The 20,447-nt window shown below is 48.0% G+C and overlaps 1 protein-coding gene across 1 annotated transcript; it reads left to right on the top strand.

The window, feature by feature from the left end:
- The first annotated feature begins 8,597 nt into the window (after window positions 1-8,597).
- On the top strand, window positions 8,598-19,963 carry LOC128341949 (zinc finger protein 420-like). The gene is made up of 5 exons (XM_053288636.1): window positions 8,598-10,342; window positions 14,008-14,134; window positions 14,384-14,469; window positions 15,456-15,537; window positions 17,250-19,963. Exons 1-5 carry the CDS (start codon window positions 9,917-9,919, stop codon window positions 19,571-19,573), a joined length of 3,045 nt encoding a protein of 1,014 aa, XP_053144611.1. The 5' UTR covers window positions 8,598-9,916; the 3' UTR covers window positions 19,574-19,963.
- Window positions 19,964-20,447: the final 484 nt, after the last annotated feature.

Raw genomic sequence — 20,447 nt, forward strand, 5'->3', positions numbered from 1 at the left:
AATATTCCCCTTGACTTAACAACAACAAAAGATTACAAAAGCGGGAGAGATTGGCAATGTCCAACCCCAGCAAAGTCTCTGAGAAAACAAAACGTTCTAGTATGAACAAATCCACCTACTTTTCTTTCACTGTAACTTTAATTGATAATTATCCTCTTCAAAGTCATGGACTTTTTATTATTAGACACCAAATGCAATAGGCAGGCTACAATACAACAGTTGTCGCCAGAACCCCATCTTTAAGAACAGGGTGCACCGTGTATGGGTGGAGGATGGTAATGAGATAATGACATCATTATAAAATACACAATTGAAATGTTCCTATGGGGCACTACAACTGTAATACATTTGGTCCAAATTGGTTTTGGCACTGCAAGTTGTTCAGGGCAATGTACATAATCTTGAAATGGGTTCTGGGATTCATTTATGGTTTATTCAGGTTTAAAGTCCTATATAATCTTAACATGTCTACAATTGTTGGTGTAAATTGGTTAGGTGGTTCACAAGTTAGCCCACTTCTACCTCAAAGGTTCAGGCATCCACCATCTTGAATTAGGGTGGAGAACATCATAAGAGAATATGCTGTTGAGGTGTTCCCATGTGGCAGCACAATTGTACTGAATTTGGTGCAAATCTGTATGAGCATTTCAAATGTGTTAGGGGACACACAAACAGACACACACACAACATGACTACTTGCCATGGGAAGAGTAGGCAAAAAATGGCAAACTCCTGGAGTAGTTTAGAAGACATTGATTGATTAATTGATTAATTAAGTGCTGTCAAGTCAATGCCAACTCTTAGCAACCACATAGATAGATTTTCTCCAGGATGATCTGTCTTCAATTTGGCCTTTAAGGTCTCTCAGTGGTGCATTCATTGCTATCATAATCAGGTCCATCCACCTTGCTACTAGTTTTCCTCCTCTTTCCTTCAACTTTTCCCATCATTATACAGGTGAAACTCGGAAAATTAGAATATTGTGCAAAAGTCCATTAATTTCAGTAATGGAAGTTAAAAGGTGAAATTGATATATGAGACAGACGCATTACATGCAAAGCGAGATAAGTTAAGCCTTAATTTGTTATAATTGTGATGATCATGGCGTACAGCTCATGAAAACCCCAAATCCACAATCCCAGAAAATTAGAATATTACATGGAACCAAGAAGACAAGGATTGTAGAATAGAACAATATCGGACCTCTGAAAAGTATACAGTGTACTGTGCTTGACTGGCCAGCAAACTCGCCTGACCTGACCCCATAGAGAATCTATGGGACATTGCCAAGAGAAGGATGAGAGACATGAGACCAAACAATGCAGAAGAGCTGAAGGCCGCTATTGAAGCATCCTGGTCTTCCATAACACCTCAGCAGTGCCACAGGCTGATAGCATCCATGCCACGCCGCATTGAGGCAGTAATTGCTGCAAAAGGGGCCCAAACCAAGTACTGAATACATATACATGCTTATACTTTTCAGAGGTCCGATATTGTTCTATTCTACAATCCTTGTCTTCTTGGTTCCATGTAATATTCTAATTTTCTGGGATTGTGGATTTGGGGTTTTCATGAGCTGTACGCCATGATCATCACAATTATAACAAATTAAGGCTTAACTTATCTCGCTTTGCATGTAATGCGTCTATCTCATATATCAGTTTCACCTTTTAATTTCCATTACTGAAATTAATGGACTTTTGCACGATATTCTAATTTTCTGAGTTTCACCTGTAGATTTCTCAAGGGAGCTGGGTCTTCACATAATGTGTCCAAAGTATGAAAGCTTGAGCCTGGTCATCTGCGCCTCGAGTGAAAATTCTGGATTGAATTGTTCTATAATCCATTTGTTTGTTTTCCTGGCTGTCCATGGTATCCTCAAAAGTCTTCTCCAGCACCAAAGTTCACAAGCATCGATTCTTTTTCTGACCTGCTTCATCACAATCCAGCTTTCGCATCCATAGAGTGTCACAAGAAAAAACATTGTCCAAACAATTCTGATCTTTGTTGGTCAAAAACAATGTGCTTTTGTTTACAAATGAACCTGTGTCTCTTCCTGTGTTGTCACCAGCAGTACGTCTTGCTGACATCACTCTGAGCTGTAAGAAGCATGCCTGCATGACCGGAAAGTCAAAGGTGGGCCTACGTAACCAGAAATGGTCAGAAGGCCTGATCTGCTCTGATCAAAGGATCCACACAGGAGCTAAAGCTTTAACATGTTTACTGTGGAATAGGTTTCAGTGACAATAATAACCTGGCTTTCAATCAAAGACTCCACACAGAAAGAAAGCCATATACATGCTCAAAGTATGGAAAACGCTCCAGCAAGAAAGCTGTGGTGGCCCAACCAGATTCAGAACCCGAGACCTCCTCAGAGCAGATGCTGGTCCTTGCAAGAGTCATTGGCATCAGCCAAGATCCCATTTGAACCATAGTCCTTGGGGCGAGAGCTGGAGCTTCCCATCCGGCAGAGATTTTTCTCAAGGATCCTCAGATCTTGGGGGATCTAGTACTGCCCCCCACCATTAAGATCCCTTGTCCTGCTTGAGACATTCCTCTATGGGCCCCAACAAAGGTGAAGTCCAGTACTGCTGGAGCAGTTTGTGCCGGAATGCAAAAGGCCTCCCTTTCCCTTTGGTCTACTCTGGAGAAACAGGAAGCAAGCTCAGGTGCAGAGCTTGGATGGCGATCCAGATAGGTTCACAAAGGGGTGGAGTTTCCTGTTCTCCTTACAAGCTGGAAATGATGGGAGTTATAGTATATATGTATTTTAATTTTTTTAAATTAGATCTGTTTTTATATTTTAGCATAATATTTTAATCGTCCTGTTTTTATAACTGTAATTTGTATAGTCCTATTTTAATTTTTTCTATGTAAACCGCCTTGTGATTGTTTGTAATGAAAGGCGGTATAGAAATTTAGCAATAAATAAATAAAATAAATAAATAGTTCAACACTACCTGGAATACCAAGCTTTTTATTATTTATTTATTTATTTATTATTATTATTAAATTACATTACATCTATATACAGCCCAACTCACGACGACTCTGAGTGGTGCACAACCCATAACAAACCAACAAAAATTAACAATGTTTAACAAACTCACAATAAAGTCACAATAAAAATGAAACAATATATTTAACAATCTTGAAAGGCTAAGCCATTTCAAGGCAAGACCTAACACAAACCAACAATATATTGAGGATAGATCCAGAAGCCCAAAATCCAACCCTAGCCCTCAGTCCCACCCCTGAAGCCCGCCCCCAAGGCTGGCCCTCTTTGGTGGCTGGCTTTGGCCAACGGCTGTGCCACTGCCCTAGCCCTGGCTTCATAGCTGGGCCATCCACACCTCCACTGCTCTCACCAGCAGGGCCCAGCTGGCCACGATGACCACTCAGCGAGGGAAAGGAGCAGCTCACAGGCTTCAGGTAGGAAGGAGGGAGCAAGACCTAGGAGGCTCTGCCTCTGCAGTCCCAGAAGGATGATTCAGTCCAAGTCTGTCAGGCCACACAGCAGGAAGGAGGGAGGCAGATGTTCACATCCCTCCAGCAGCTCCAACTTCCCCCAGATCTTCCCCCAGGTGGCCCATCCCTACTCCAGCCTCCCCTTCTCTCGTCCCCCATCCCAGTCTTTTCTTCCAACCAGCTACCCAACTCAGACCTGTTGCCTCCTTAGACTACCATCTGGGACCAGTCAACTGATCTTGGAACAGCCGACTGGTCTTCAGCCAGCTTTAGAAATATCAGCTGATCATCACTGACCATAGGTGAGCAAGGAGAGAAGAGATGATTGTTCAGCAGCCATTCGGGTGTCTTTCTCTCTCATGGCTACATGTACAAGACTGTGTGCAGTTCTGGCCAGCTGTTCTCAGGGAGCTGAGAAAGATACAACTGGAAGAGTAAGAAGCTTGGGACACAATCCTGGAAAGGGGAAGCTGGAACATCGGTGGATTTACAGTGTGGGGGGGGGGGAGAAGATTTGGGAGGGTTGGACAGGATAGAGATCCTAGAATTTAATAACAGTTTGGGGGAAGTTGGAAGAGAGGGGGGAACATCCCCCTATTTCTCCAGTTTAAAATTACGATTCAAGATCTCCCTTCTATGAATGTCTTCTTGAGGTTTGGTTTTTTACTTGCTTAACAAGAACATTTAAGAATTATCTTCTTAGCCAGTTTCTGAGAATCTTCATGGGAACATAGGAAGTTGCCTTATGCTGAGTCAGACCATTGGTCCATCTAGCTCAGTATTGTCTGAGCTTCCCCAAGGTTACTGGCAGGAGTCTCTCGCAGTCCTATCTTAGAGATGCCAGGGAGGGAATGTGGGACTTCATGCTTGTAAGCATGCAGATGCTCTTCCCAGAGCAGCCCCCTCTCCTTAGGGGCATATCTTACAGTGCTCACATATAGTCTCCCATTCAAATACAAACCAGGGTGGACCCTGCTTAGCAAAGGGGGCAAGTAATGCTTGCTACCCCAAGACCAGCTCTCCTCTCCTCTTCAAGCAGCTCTGGTAACATTAGCTGATCCCCACTGATGCTCGAGATGGAATCAAGGATTCAAAAGAAAAGGCTCAGCTGCTTTTCCAACATCTATCATCCATGTGACTACATTTACAATACTGTAAGCAGTTTTAATGGCGCTGCGGGGAAATGACTTGCCTAGCAAGCATGAGGCTGCCGGTTCAAATCCCCATTAGTATGTTTCCCAGTCTATGGGAAACACCTATATCGGGCAGCAGCGATATAGGAAGATGCTGAAAAGCATTATCTCACACTGCGTGGGAGGAGGCAATGGTAAATTTTTTAAACAGCTTGGAAGGAGGAGGATCCAAGTGCACTAAGGCCAAATCTGTGCTTGACTTAGGGATTAGGATTGGATCCTCCATGTATGTAAGCAGTATACCTGTACATCTAAATGTCAGATGCTGTGGGGAAAGAACATGCTTGGGAACTTGGGGAGACATCAGGCACCTGCATCTCTTGAAGACAGAAGGCTCAACTTGGGTGGACTCTTGAGTCTGATCTCGTAAGCCAGTTCTGATAGAAACCTCTTCAGCTGCCTTCTGTAGAGTCCGACCAGGGGCCCAGTGACCACAATATTGCCTAGTTGGACTGGCATTCGTTCTCCCACGACTCTAAGATACTTGAGAGGCTGAGAACTGAGCCCAGGGCCTGGTTTTATTTCTATATTTATACCCAAATTTATTTAAGCATTCAAAAGTGGGTAAAAAAGAGAAGAAAACATCTGAAATGCAGATAAAACCATTAAAAAAAATATGCATCACACAGTCAAACGAACAAACAGAACTCTTGAGAGCAGCCCAGTGACTAAGACTAACATGTGTTTTAGGCAGGACCTAAAGTCTTCAACCTCCCTTGCAGCCAGAAGCAGCAGCAGCCAGTCCCTAGTGGGTAGTTCACAGATACGGTGCCACCTCTTTGTCTGAGAGCAGATTCCCATTAGCAGCAGACCAGAGAGCTGGGCTTCTGTGGGTTGGGCAGCCACATATGGAGCAGGCAGTCAACCTCCTCACTTTGAGGACTGCCTGCTCCATATGGGGCTGACTAACCCACAAAAGCCACAGTCAGTTGTTCAGAGCTTTAAAAGCTGAAGCCAGAAGTTTAGAGGGAACCTGGAAGCCAATTGGGAGCCAGTGATGCTGGGACAAAATAGGCGTGATGCATTTCAGAGAACTCCCACCAGCAATCTGACAGCTGCATTCTATACCAAGTGAAGCTCCAGAATCCCATTCAAAGGCAGCAACATGTAGAGTGCATTGCAGAAGTCTACTCTGGATGGAGCCTGTGCAAGGGTCAATTGAAGCCAGGGCCTCTCTCTCTTCCCAGACAGGGCTGCATTTGGCAAACCAGTTGAACTGGAAGAAGGTGCTCTTGCCCTCATCAGTCACCAAATGAGAAGTTGGCTCTCTTTCCCCAAACTCTGCTTCCTTGCAGTTTCAGTCCACTGGTCCTCATCCTGCCCTCAGGAGCAACAGAGAAGTCAGCTCCTTTCATGTGACAGCTCATGAAATTGATTGCCAGGAAATCTAGGACCAGCAAATGGAAGTACTTTTTCACACAACGAATAATCAACTTGTGGAATTCTCTGCCACAAGTTGTGGTGACAGCCAACAACCTGGATGGCTTTAAGAGGGGTTTGGATAACTTCATGGAGGACAGGTGTATCAGCGGCTACAAGTCGGAGGGCTGTAGGCCACCTCCAGCCTCAGAGGCAGGATGCCTCTGAGTATCAGTTGCAGGGGATAACAGCAGGAGAGAGGGCATGGCCTCAACTCCTGACTGTAGCTTCCAGCGGCATCTGGTGGGCCACTGTGTGAAACAGGATGCTGGACTAGATGGGCCTTGGACCTCATCTAGCAGGGCTGTTCTTATGTTCTCTTCAGATATTTGAATATTGCTATCATATCTCCTCTTAGTATCTCTTCTAAACATACCCAGCTCCTCTGACTATCTCTCATAGGATTTGGATTCCAGGTCCCTCACCATTTGGGCATCTTCAGGTAGGGCTGGGAAAGACTCTGGTCTGAGATCCCGCAAAGCTGCTGCCAGTCAGTGTAGACACGACTGAGGTGCACGGACCAAGGGTCTGACTCAGTATAAAGCAGCTTCTTATGTGGTGCGGGCTTCCCACAGCAACTGGCATCTGGATCCAGGTTAATGTGAATCATCATTTGTTTCCTTCTCCCTATATGTGCACCCCTTACTAAAACCAAGGCTTTTCTTTTCCCTTCTCAAGCAGGGGTCCAGGGAGAAGAGGGGGCAATGGAGCCCCTCAAGGTTTGGAGCTGAATGTGGGGGGCAGGATTTGAAGCCACTTTGCCTCCTTTTCTCTCTTTCTCTTCCTTCATCTGGATCCAAGATGAAGCAGTTCCAAGGTTATTCTTCTTCCCCTTTGAGCAGACTGGAGAGGAAAAGAAGCAAGAAATCCCAACATTAAGTCCAAACTGAGACACTGAGAAAGCCTGAGTTCTTCACTCGAAACCTTAAGAACAGCCCTGCGGGATCAGGCCCAAGGCCTCTCTAGTCCAGCATCGTGTTTCAGACAGTGGCCCACACCAGATGCTCCCGGGAAGCCCTCAGGCCAGATAAAAGACCAAGGAACTAAAAGGGGACTCCTTATGCTATATCACCTAATACATAATTGTAGGAAAAAAGACTGCTCAGGCAACCCTACACAGTTTACTACAAAGTAAGTTCAAATGGGACTTAACTCCTAACAATAACAACAAATATTTATATACCGCTTTTCAACAAAAGTTCCCAAAGCGGTTTACATAGAGAAATAATAAATAAAGAAGATAGATCTCTGTCCCGAAATGGGCTCACAATCTAAAAAGAAACATGATAGACACCAGCAACAGTCACTGGAGGTACTGTGCTGCAGGGGTGGATAGGGCCAATTGCTCTCCCCCTTCTAAATAGCAATAGCAATAACATTTATATACCGCTCTATAGCCAGAGCTCTCTAAGCAGTTTACAATGATTTAGCATATTGCCCCCAACATTTCTGGGTACTCATTTTACCGACCTCAGAAGGATGGAAGGCTGAGTCAACCTTGAGCCCCTGATCGAACTTGTAACCTTCTGGTTACAGGGCGGCAGTTTTACCACTGCGCCACCAGGGGCTCTTACATGTTTAAAAGTTGCCTCTTTGCCCAGTTAGCCAGGGTGAGACTCCTAAGTGAGTTTGCGGACATTGGCAGCCTGGGCTTCCGCCAGTTTGCATGAGGAATAACAGGAATCGTCCTATTGAAACCTGGGCTAGATCTGCACTGCAAGCGTCCATAAGCAAATGTCAGCGTGTGTGGCTATAGGAATAAGGTGTTGCAGAATCTAAGGGAGCCTGGAAGGAGCTGCGACTGGATGTCCCCTCTCCTCCTCTTCCTTCAGACAAGGAGGATGACCCAGGCGGTAAGGGACCCCGGTGCGAGCAGACGGACTTCTCCCTCCTGCAGTTTGGCCAGGTGTGGCTCTGTGGCCAAACTTTGCTGAGGCGGAGACTCGAAAGGTCCGAAAGCAACCAGGGCTGGTCCTGGCTGGAGATTGACTGGGGCTCCTCCTCCTCCTCCTCCTTCCCAACATTAAAGGCTTCTCCTTCTCCTCCCCTGGCTTTGCTTCACCGTCGCCTGCCCTGCACTTCCCCCAGGCAGTGCCCCACATCATGCACCCTCCGGGGAAGACGATACCGTGGACGCCCGCACCCTCCGAGCCTCCTTTCCCAAGAGGAGGGGGCGGGCAGTGGCAAGCAGTGACGTCATGCACCCACCCCCCCCCCCCCCGCCCAGGCCGTAGCAATCCAAGGAACCCTCCACGACTCGCGCGCTCTCCCCTGCCGGGACTCCGGGAGGACCACTGACTGTGTGCAAGGAAAGCGAGTCTCCCTTCCTAGAGAGCCATCTGAGACGGAAGGCCGGCGCTACGAGCAGCCGCTTCCTGTCCCGTCTTGCTTTTGACGCATGCAGCACCAGCGGCCTCTTGCGAGAAGAATCCGGTGAGTGCAAAGTGAGCTTCTGGGGTGCAAGGGAGACCCACCCGGGAGACCCACCCACCCCCACCCCCTGGACCCGACGGGGAATGCAATGCCAGGCAGGCAGGCAGGGGAGGCGGCCTCGTGAAACCCCAGGGGGAGAGAGGCCCCTCAATTGGAGGAGCTGCCGCTCAGTGCAAGTCTGCAGAGCTCCTGCTTCGCAAGCAGAAGCTGCCAGGTACAAGCCCTGGCTGCTGGCAGCCTCTCCATATCGCAGCAGGCCTGGGGAAGACGGTGCATCGGCAGCTGGACGGAGTGTGTGGCTCCGTAGAAGGAGCTCTCTAGCCAGGCTTCCCTCCTCTGGGATCAGGTCACAGAGATCTTTCTGCTGGTGGCAAGAAGAGCTCCGCTTTGCCTGCAGAAAGCCCCAGGTCCAGTTTTTGGCAGCATCTCCAGGGAAAACTGGGGCCGTAGCTCAGTGGTTGAGCATCTGCTTGCAGACAGAAGGTCCCAGGTCTCTCCAGGCAGGGCTGGGAAAGGCTCCTGCCTGAAGCCTTGGAGACGCCACTGCCAGTCAGTGTAGACAATACTGAGCTTGATAGCTCAGGGGTCAGACTCAGTATAAGGCAGCTTCTAATGTCCCTAATGACCCCTGGAGGAGCCCCACCAGAGAAGATTGAGCTGGATGCACCCAGGATTTGAAAGAGTAGAAGTTAACCTAGTCTTGAGGCTGAAAGGTCTTCCTCTGGAATTCTAGTGGGTGAGCTAAGCTGTCCCTCTATGGGGCACTGAAAAATATGAGGGATGGTGGTGATTGGTGCTGATGCTGAGAAATATTGACTTACATCAACTCTGCAATGTACTGATCTTTAAAACACTTCTCTGGACACCACTAGGAATCCATATTCCTGGGCTTGATGGACCAATAATCTCTCAACATGAGACACTGTTTGAAGTCCATAAATAGGGGGAAACCTGCATCCCAGCAGGTATGAAGAAGGAGATTGCATGGAAAAGCTCTTGGTTGTGAAATAATGGAGAAAAGAACAGTGAGTGCCTTGTGTTGCTCAGACAAATCAAAGTTGTATGAATCAAATATTAAGCTGTGTGAGCATTTGAATTATACAGAACCCTTCATCCATATTAATTTTCTTTTTTAAAAAACATAAATGAAAGTTAGGGGGGATTGTTCCTGAATAAAGGTTTGATGAAACTGTGTTAGTATTTGATGCTCTCTGCTATTTAGTGTTTTCTCCCCCACCCGCATTTTCTCAGGAAGAAGCTGAATTTTAATGTGAATTATATGCTTGTCTTTTGTGACTAAGCAGTGGCTTCATCAAACTCTTCTTGCCTTGGGCAGCAAAGTAGCATTAGAGGAAGAAGAGCTTTTGAGTGCATTGGGAGCTTAATTTGAGCATAGAGAGACCATGGATTTGCAAAGCCCAGCAAATAGCGAATCGGGGAAGGGAGAAGAAAAAGGCCCTCAAGCCACCCAGTCTGGCAATGACAAGGAATTCTGGGAACGAACTTTGCAGAAGATACTGGGAAGAAACAGTACTAGCTCAGATGTCCAGGGCTGGAGATTCAGACACTTCGTCTACCAGGAAGTTGAGGGCCCCCGAGAGGTTTGCAGCCAACTCCACCACCTTTGCCATCAGTGGCTGCAGCCAGACACACACACGAAAGCTCAGATTCTGGACCTGGTGGTCCTGGAGCAGTTCCTGACCATCCTGCCCCCGGAGATGGAGAGCTGGGTCAGAGAATGTGGAGCGGAGACCAGTTCGCAGGCGGTGGCCCTGGCAGAAGGTTTCCTCCTGAGCCAGGCAGAGGAGAAGAAGCAGGAAGAGCAGCAGGTGAGAGAGCATTTCATCCTGGTAGTTCCAAGGGGTTGGACGTGTGTGGGACACTATCCTCAAAAGTTCCATCACTCAAGGCTGTCCCTAGGGGGGCGCGGGGCTGGGGGCGAATCAGTATGTACGGGTCCTCCTTAACTTTTTGATCTAATATACATCATATAATATGTAAAACACTGATTTTTTGAATAAATTACACTTTGGCGTGTATCATGGATGTGGTGTGGACCCATGGTCAATCCCAGTTTCTTCGTGTGTATCCCTGCACAATGCACACTTGTCAAGTTTATGTGTTAAACTTTTGGGTGTACCCATTCATTTGATAGATACACCCTAAAAGCATAATACATACAGCAGGCCTAACTCAGGACAAAAACCAAACCAACTTATGACAACACAGTGACTATTTTGCCCACATCCAGCATATCCCAAAAAACAGAGAGAGGGTCTCCTGTGTCCCATCACATTATGCCAACCGCGATTCTGTCCTCTTCAAATCAGCAGTGCCAAGTTTTAAATTCAGCCTCAAACGACATGTTAGCAGAGAATCAACAATTCCCAAACATTGGGAATCCACGCTGAGTCAGGAGTCCCTGCCATGATTAAATTTATCTTGCAAAGAGAAAGTTGCATGATTCACGAGTCAAGAGCGCTTCCCACGTTCAAACCAAGTTTGTTTCTCAGGTTCTCACCACTCATCCCTTCAACTCCCTCCAACAAAATGGTGACATGGACAGTTGGGAGGAGAAAGGAAAGCGTGAAACATCTCTTGAGATATAGGATATATTGGAGAAGGAGTGAAGGAAGGAAGAGACCAAAATAATATTAATAATAAGGGATGAGGATTACCCAGGTGGGAAGGAAAGGGTGAAAAATAAAGGGGGGGAGGAGATTACATGGGGAGAAAATAAGGAGGGCACTGCCAGGAAAAGGGGGGGAGGCTTAAGCAGTAGGAAATTGCAAAGGGTAGTAAGAAACAATATGGAGGGCACCAGACTGAGGAGGGCAGCCTGCCTCCCCTCCCTTCCCCAAACAACACAGCATCTTCTTGAAACACAGCCAAGTAAAACTGAGCAGAGACAGAAATCTCGAAACAAGGAAGCAGGTGCTGTTTTGGGGGGAGGGAGACAGAGGAGGTGGCTGGATGTGGGGATAAGGAGCGGATTTCAGCCCCCCTTAGGCAGATGGGTTTTTTAGGTAGATGGGTTAGGTAGAAAAACATGGATGGAGGGGTGTGGGTTGAAGGGGCAAGCAGGAGGAGGCCGTGCCGGCAGCTCCACGTCCCCACACACCCCTCTGCCTGCTTCCTCTCCTCCCTCCCCGAATCTCTTGTCCTGACCTCTGTAGCAGGAACTCACAAATTGAAATGAGGGGAGGTTGAGTATGGGGCAGCTGTCCTCGCCCCGCAACTACCGACCCACAACAAAGGATGGGGAGACTAGTGCCAAAAGAGCCAGCGTGGTGTAGTGGTTCGAGTGCTGGACGAGGACCGGGGAGACCCGAGTTCAAATCCCCACTCAGCCCTGATACTAGCTGGGTGACTCTGGGCCATTCGCTTCTCTCTCAGCCTAACCTACTTCACAGGGTTGTTGTGAGGAGAAACTTAAGTATGTGGGCTCCTTGGAGGAAGAGCGGGATATAAAATGTTTTTTAAAAAGGGCTCCCAGGCCGCTTTGCTGGCCAAGCAAGAGGTGAGGAGGGAGAGCAGCAGTAAGGAACATTTATTTCCCTCCTACCTTTTTTTCCTCACTGTGGCTGCCCGTCATGCTGGGCTCCATGGTGGCAGTGGAAAAGGCCGAGCGGCCAAGGCCAGCCTGGCAGGCCAGGGGAGACCCTCGCAGAGTGGAGGGCTTGGAGGGGCCTGGAGGGAAGAAGGGACAACCTCCACCGAGCGGGCTCGAGTCTTGAATCGCCTCACGAGACGGCTAAGGGCAGGCTCTCACCACTGCCGAGCGGAGAGGCAGGCCGCTGGCCCGGCCAGGGTGTGGCGCTGCTGCTTCCCGCCTTCCCTGCGCCACCTCTACATCTCTCGCGCTGCGTAGGCACCATGCCTGCTTGGGCCAGGCGGGGGAGCGACCCGGGCTATTCCGCCATGATCGAACACTTACCCTGGCTTTCCCTCCCCCTGCCACGCCAGGAGCCAAGGCAGGTGCGAGGCTGCTGAGTGCTGAGCAAGTGGAGAGGCAGGCTGCTCAGTGCTGGCTTAGCGACCGTGGGGCCCGGTCCAAGCTTGGGGCCCGGGGCAATTGCTCCAGTCACCCGGCTCTAAGGATGGGCCTGCCAGCACTGGCCCAGTTTTGTGCAGAAATCATCTGAATACTGATCCCCCTAGGCTAGGGATTCAGTATCTGTTGTTTGAACACAAGGCACTCGACATCCCAGAGAGTGAGATGATTGTCCCAGGAGTGGAGCCAAAAACATTTTTTCCCCAATGCATGCAGAAGTTCAGAGCAACAAATGTGCTTTGGTAGTAATAGAAGCTGCAGAGAAACAAGCCACCCTCCTAGCTTATTCCCTACTTGGCAGGTTTGAGGAGAGAGCCTGAGATGGAACGTCAGAAGCTGCCACATACTGAGTCAGACCATTGGTCCATCTAGCTCAGTTTTGTCTACAGAGACTGGCAGCAGCAGAGTCTCCAAGGTTATGGACAGGAGTCTCTCTTAGCCCTATCTGGGGGTGCTAGGGAGGGAACTTGGAACCTTCTGCATGCAAGCAAACCCTGAGTGGAATACCTTACAGTGCTCACATGTAGTCTCCCATTCAATTTCAAACCAAGGTGGACCCTGCTTAGCCAAGGGGACAATTCATGCTTGCTGCCACAAGACCATCCCTCCTCCCATTCTTCCCTCTTCTCGTCCCTTCTTCTGTCAGTGTTATGTTACTATCCCAATCAAGTGGCTGTTACAGTATGTACTTGCCTGCCAAAGACCTAGTTCCATGTGGGTTGCCTTAGGGCCTTCCGGGTGAGAGATGATCTTAGGAGACCCAAATTCAAAGACAAAGAACTGCCCCCCTTCGACCCGCAGCTGGCAAGCTGCCTTTGACTCTTCTCAGGCACCTTCTGCTATGATTATTTGTATTCCGTTTTTCAACAAAAGTGCTCTGAGTGGTTTACATAAATAAATAATTCAACCAGAATGGCTGACAAATTAAAGGAAGAAATGTAAGGTGAACACCAGCAAGAACCACTGGAAGGATTCTGTGTTGGGCCTGGATTGGAAGAACACCTGCACGCTTGCATGCAGAAGGTTCCAGGTTCCCTCCCTGGCATCTCCAAGATAGGGCTGAGAGAGACCTTGGAGAAGCCACTGCCACTCTGTGTACTGTGCTAGGTGATCCAATGGGCTGATTCGTTATAAGGCTGCGTCCTCTGTTCCTATATCCATCCCGCCCCTGCCACCCTAAATGTACGAGAGTCAAACCTTTTTATAGATGCCTCTCTGATCAGATAGCAGGGGTCACTGCTAACTTCTCCCTCCAAAGGTCTTCTGCTATCTCCTGGAGGGTCTTCTTGGCTTTGAGGCTCTGACGATGAGAGGTGTTTCCCAGGGATGCCTGCTCTTTGAAATGGCTGCGCTGAGTATTGAAACTTGAACTGAAGGATGGAAATGCCCTAAAATTCATGTGTTACTTTCCTCGCCCTGCTCTGCTTTCTCCTGTTTCAGACAGATGGGATGTTAGCCAAAGCAGCCCCTGAGCTCCCAGAGTCTGAGACGGCTCCGTTGGTGACCCGACAGCAGCCACTGTGCAGGGGTATTGTGCAGGAGAGTGACGGAGGCACCGTGGTGCTGGGTAAGGATGCAGGGGTGTGTGTGTGTGTATTGCGGTTGGGTTCTTCTCTCTCAAGCAACCCATAGGCTGCTTTTGTGTTCCTCTTGAGCCTGTGTTTTGGAGATGCTTCTCTTTAGCCTCCTGAGAACTCCAGAACTTTAAATGGAACCCAGAAGTGATATGAAGACAGACTGATTTCACTCCAGCCACTGAAATGCAAAATGCCCATCAAGCCCAAAACCTCTCCCCATCTCCCCCCTCTCCTTTTAGGCAGTGAAATGACACCGGCGACTCCTCCTGGAGCGTCTCTTCTTGGTGGTGGAGTGGAAACTGTTGCTGTGCACTCACCAGATCAGGTAGGAGAAGAATCACTGGGGGGGGCGGGGGGAGGGGCAGACCTCACCTCTCTCTGGGCCCCACTGAGCCTCTGTCTTTCCCTTTGCTTCAGTCAAAGGTGCTCCCTTCTGACTCCAAATGCCACAGAGGAAGTTTTGTATCCTCCAGGAGAACCTTGAGCCTCCACCTTTCTGGCAATACTGATGTAGAAACAGTGAGGTCGTTCTCACAACCCACCCTACCCGGGTGCTAGCCTGGGAAAAGTTGGTTGTGAGAACCGCTGGGATCACTCCCGATAGCGGCGCTCCTCTTCTGAATAGCTTGTATTTGAAACCCACGGTAAAATGTGAGGTAGGAGGTCGCATGCACACCTCCTACCTCACTGCCTGGTTGTGGGTACCATCAGGGCTCTAAAAATGGCTGCCGGGAGAGGCGACCATAGAGTCCTGACTGCGGAGCAGTCAGAGAGAGGAGCCCTTCTGCATTGTAGCAGGCTGCCTCTCTGCTGCCCACACAGGGCATTATGGGATAAGGGAGGACTTCCTCCTCCCGATCCCACCTCAGGTGACTGCCGCAGTGCCGTTCATGTGGGCATGCAAGTGGTGGCAGGCTGAAGAAACTACGCTCGTGGTGGGGAAAGTTGGTAGATCCTGCCTTCCCTCTCAGCCCTCCCAGCTGAGCACTTTGGGTTGTGTGAATGCACTTAATCGGGAGGAGAGGAAAGAGAGAAACAGGCTGGGGTGCTGCCTCTACCCAACTACCATGTTCCAGCTGAAGTGGCCCCTCCCTCCCCCAACTGCCACCACAGAGGGACCTGTGACCATCTTGCTCTGAGGGGAAGAGAGAAGAAAGAAGTGCGACTAAGGCCCATGTAGACGTGTGGCTTGATACATTGTTTGTTTTATTGTAAACTGCTTTGGGAGGTTCACTTGAACAGCGGTATATAAATGATTGATTGATAGAAAAATAAACAAACAAACAAACAAATGTTTTGTTTCTCTTTGAGGAGGGGGCTCTGCTGGATCCAGGCCAAAGGGCTCTGCACAGGGAAGTCCTGGAGGAGATTTCTGGGCATCTGGCCTTTCTGGGTAAGCCTCCCTCCTGGCCTCAGCTGATGGTTGTATGAACGTAGAAATTTCTGTTCTTGTCAGTCTGCAGCAAAGCATTCTGGGGATGACAGAGGCTAGTCCATGTTCCTTGGATACTCTCCTTGTTTAAAGAAAAAAAGTAGTTGGTTGCAACCAGAGCCCAGAAGACCACATTCCTGAAAGCCTCAATCAAATGGCAAAACCTCCACCAGCTTCTCTTCCAAGCTGGCCAAACTGTGAGCTCCCTTCAGCCCTTGCCTCGTGAACCTGTTGCCACTATGTTTGGTGGTGTCGGACATGAGGATTGAAGACTGCCTCCTGGCATGGTGTAAAAGGGATCTTTCCTCAGGGTTGTCGCTTTCTTGCCTGCACTGGGGCTGAGAAAAGTGCTTCAGGCTTCCTTGACATAAAGGGTTTATTGTCAATTTATTGTGGCTGGGAATGATGGGAGTTGTAGTTCAGCAGCATCTGGAGGACCACTGGTTGGGAACCCCCTGCTCTACATTACAACCTTCCTGGCACTATTTCTAAGCAGGAGAGCAAAGAGCCATCTCCTAAGGACAGGATGAATCTTCTTGTTCCAGGCACTTACCCTGGCTCTCCGGCTCCATTCCTGTGTGTACTATTGGGAAGATCACTTGCCCCTTCTCCTCAGAGGCAAGAGGCCTCTAAGTACCAGTTGCAGGGAAGCCACAGCAGGAGAGAGGGGATGCCCTCACTTCTTGCTTGGGAGCTTCTCAGATGCAGCTGGTGGGCCACTTTGGGAAACAGGATGCTGGACTTGGATAGGCCTTGGGCCTGATCCAGCAGGGCTGTTACGTGGCTGAGGGTAATAAAAACAGAGCTGCTTGGTCTCCCTGAAGATCTGTTATCGTTGGGTTCCCAAGAACTATCTGGTTTCTTTCTCTCTGAAGGAAAAATTTCAGATCCAAAACTTGACCTCACCTTTGGGCTGGAAGAGAGTAGGGAGGAGAGCGGGTCTTTTGGTAGCAAGCATACATTGTCTCCTTGGCTAAGCAGGGTCCACCCTGGCTTGCATTGGACGGGAGACTACATGTGAGCACTGTCAGAGATGAGGCTATTCTGGGAGGAGTGTCTGTATGCTGGCATGCAGAAGGTCAACGATTCCCTCTTTGGCATCTCCAGGATAGGCCTGAGAAAGACTCCTGCCTTTAATCTGGATCCCTGCGTGGTGGCAGCACCGTTCTGGCCTTCATTGATGCATTGGGCCAGGCCGGGCCGGTAAGCACCTTTCTCACCACTGACTGAAAATAGTGCCACTGACCCGGATTTGTCAATGGGCAAGAGACTCATCTGCATTGCATGAAAACATTGTGCAGGCTTCCAAAGAATTCTTTTCCCTCTGGATCCAATGCAATGCTTACCTTGCTTACCATGGAGCAAATGGCTGCCAGTTGATACCACTCACTAGAAAGGGGTGGGCAAAGTTGGCCCTCTAACTGCTCTGGAACTACAACTCCCATCTTCCCCAGACAGGAAAAATGGTGGCTGGGTTAATGGGAGTTGTAGTTCAGCAAATGCTGAAGGGCCCACTTTGCCCACCCCTGCAATGGAGGCTGTTTCCTTCTAGCAGGAGCTGCCTTTCCACTGCCTCTTTGACACGGTTGTCTCCTCACAGCAGTCAGCTGGGCTTGCTCCTTGATGTGAGACTCTGTTGCTCCCTCACCCTGTTCCTCTCTTTATTGCTGCAGGTGATTGGAGGGCGGGAGAGAAACAGGCCGATGGAGCGGGAAGGAGAACTGAAGGGAGCCAGAAGAGGAGGCAGACTAGTCCTTCTGAAGGGCCAGACATGCATTCCATCCCAATCCCAGGAGAATGCCACAAGGGAAGCAGCAGGACTAAGATCTCGCAGGATGTAGAAACCTTGACTAGTCAGCCACATCTGAGCAGACATCCCAGAATCCACACAGGTGAGAAACCCTATATCTGCTCAGAGTGTGGAAAGAGCTTCAATCAGAAAGCAGCACTTACTGTCCATCAAAGAATCCACACAGGTGAGAAGCCTTTTAAATGCTCGGAATGTGGAAAGTGCTTCAGTCAGAAAGGAACGCTTATTTCCCATCAAAGAGTCCACACAGGAGAGAAACCATATACCTGCTCAGAGTGTGGAAAAAGCTTCAGCCATAAGGCAACGCTTAGTTCGCATAAGCAAGTACACAGAGGACATAAACCATATGCCTGTTCAGAGTGTGGAAAGAGTTTTAGTCAAAATGTACAGCTTACATTGCATCAAAGAATCCACACAGATGAGAAGCCTTATAAATGTTCAGAATGTGGAAAGAGTTTCTCTCGGTGTGACAAGCTTACTGTACATCAAAGAGTCCACACAGGAGAGCAACCATATGCCTGCTCAGAGTGTGGAAAGAGCTTCAGTCAGATGGCAGCACTCACTGTCCATCAAAGAATCCACACAGGTGAGAAGCCTTTTAAATGCTCGGAATGTGGAAAGTGCTTCAGTCAGAAAGGAACGCTTATTTCCCATCAAAGAGTCCACACAGGAGAGAAACCATATACCTGCTCAGAGTGTGGAAAAAGCTTCAGCCATAAGGCAACGCTTATTTCTCATAAGCAAGTACACACAGGAGATAAACCATATTACTGCACGGAGTGTGGAAAGAGTTTTTGTCAGAATGTACAACTTACATTGCATCAAAGAACCCACACTGATGAGAAGCCTTTTAAATGCTCGGAATGCGGAAAGAGTTTCACTCGGTGTGACAAGCTTACTGTCCATCAGAGAGTCCACACAGGAGAGCAACCATATACCTGCTCAGAGTGTGGAAAGAGTTTCAGTCAGATGGCAGCACTCACTGTCCATCAGAGAATCCACACAGGTGAGAAGCCATTTAAATGCTCAGAATGTGGAAAGAGCTTCAGTCAGAAGGGAACACTTATTTCCCATCAAAGAGTCCACACAGGAGAGAAACCATATGCCTGCTCGGAGTGTGGAAAGAGATTCGGCCATAAGGCAACACTCAGTTCTCATAAGCAAGTACATACAGGAGATAAACCATATACCTGCTCAGAGTGTGGAAAGAGTTTTAGTCAAAACGTACAGCTTACACTGCATCAAAGAATCCACACAGGTGAGAAGCCCTTTAAATGCTCAGAATGTGGAAAGAGCTTCAGTCAGAAGGTATCGCTTATTTCCCATCAAAGAGTCCACACAGGAGAGAAACCATATACATGCTCAGAGTGTGGAAAGAGCTTCAGCCATAAGGCAACGCTTATTTCTCATAAGCGAGTCCACACTGGAGAGAAACCTTATACCTGCTCAGAGTGTGGAAAAGGCTTTAGTCAAAATGTACAGCTTACACTGCATCAAAGAACCCACACAGGTGAGAAGCCCTTTAAATGCTCAGAATGTGGAAAGAGCTTCAGTCAGAAGGTATCACTTATTTCCCATCAGAGAGTCCACACAGGAGAAAAACCATATACCTGCTCAGAGTGTGGAAAGAGTTTCTGCCATAAGGCAACGCTTAGTTCTCATAGGCGAGTCCACACAGGAGATAAACCATATACCTGTTCAGTATGTGGAAAGAGCTTTACTCAAAATGTACAGCTTACACTGCATCAAAGAACCCACACAGGTGAGAAGCCCTTTAAATGCTCAGAATGTGGAAAGAGCTTCAGTCAGAAAATAACACTTATTTGCCATCAAAGAGTCCACACAGGAGAGAAACCATATACCTGCTCAGAGTGTGGAAAACGCTTCGGCCACAAGGCAACACTTAGTTCTCATAAGCGAGTCCACACAGGAGATAAACCCTATTCCTGCTCAGATTGTGGAAAAAGATTTAGGCAAAACGTACAACTTACATTGCATCAAAGAATCCACACAGGTGAGAAGCCCTTTAAATGCCCAGAATGTGGAAAGAGCTTCAGACAGAAGGTATCACTTATTTCCCATCAAAGAGTCCACATAGGAGAGAAACCGTGTACCTGCTCAGAGTGTGGAATGAGCTTTAGTCAAAATCTACAACTTACATTGCATCAAAGAATCCACACAGGTTAGAGGCCTTTTTATGTCCATATAGTAGAAGGAGCTTTAGTTATAGTTATCACCTTATCTCCCATCTAAGAACAGATGCCGAAAGGAAATCATATCAGTTATTCAAGTGTGGAAAGCATTTCAGTAAGGTTGCAATGCTTATTGTCCATCAAAGAGGTCACACAGGAGAGAAATCATATACTGCTCAGCCTGTGGAATGAGTTTCAGTCAGAAGGCAACACATATCTCATTCAAGAATCTGCATAGCTGAGGAGCCTTTTAAATGCTCAGAATGTGGAAAGTGCACACTTTACTTCCCATCACAGAACTTGCACAGGAACTGGAAATCACATATGTGCTTGGAGTGTGGAAAGAGCCTCAGTGAGAACACAACACTTTCCATCTAAGAGTCCACACAGGAGATATATATATATATATATATATATATATATATATATATATATATATATATATACACACACACACACACACACACACACACTCTCATCCAAACACCTTTAAGAGGGGAGTGAAGATGCTTTCAGTTTTCACTTGCTCTCTAAAAGTGGTGGAAATTGCAAGTTGTGGTGCCCATTTTAGCTTCCATGCTATATAATCTACAAAGCTTTTGTACAGTCTTGTATATTCTGCTTTAGAAATGCAGCTCCATCTGCCCCTGCTAACTGCCCCTGCTAACTGGGCAAAGAGGCACCTTTTACCGTGGTGATTCTCTTTATTTAGCAGGGGGAGAGTAACTGGCCCTATCCACCCCCAGCACAGTACCTCCAGTGACTGTTGCTGGTGTGTGTCTTATGTTTCTTTTTAGAATGTGAGCCCGTTGGGGACAGGGAGCCATGTTATTTTTTATTTCTCTTTGTAAACCGCCCTGAGCCATTTT

This window comes from Hemicordylus capensis, chromosome 2 (assembly GCF_027244095.1).
Source record: "Hemicordylus capensis ecotype Gifberg chromosome 2, rHemCap1.1.pri, whole genome shotgun sequence".
Lineage (NCBI taxonomy): Eukaryota > Metazoa > Chordata > Lepidosauria > Squamata > Cordylidae > Hemicordylus > Hemicordylus capensis.

What these genes read in the sequence shown, in the direction of transcription:
- LOC128341949 (XM_053288636.1), top strand. Translation starts at nt 9,917, where the DNA reads ATGGATTTGCAAAGCCCAGCAAATAGCGAATCGGGGAAGGGAGAAGAA. An exon ending in CGGAGGCACCGTGGTGCTGG is followed by an intron (nt 14,135 to 14,383) that starts GTAAGGATGCAG and finishes CTCTCCTTTTAG; the next exon opens with GCAGTGAAATGACACCGGCG. An exon ending in CTGTGCACTCACCAGATCAG is followed by an intron (nt 14,470 to 15,455) that starts GTAGGAGAAGAA and finishes TTTCTCTTTGAG; the next exon opens with GAGGGGGCTCTGCTGGATCC.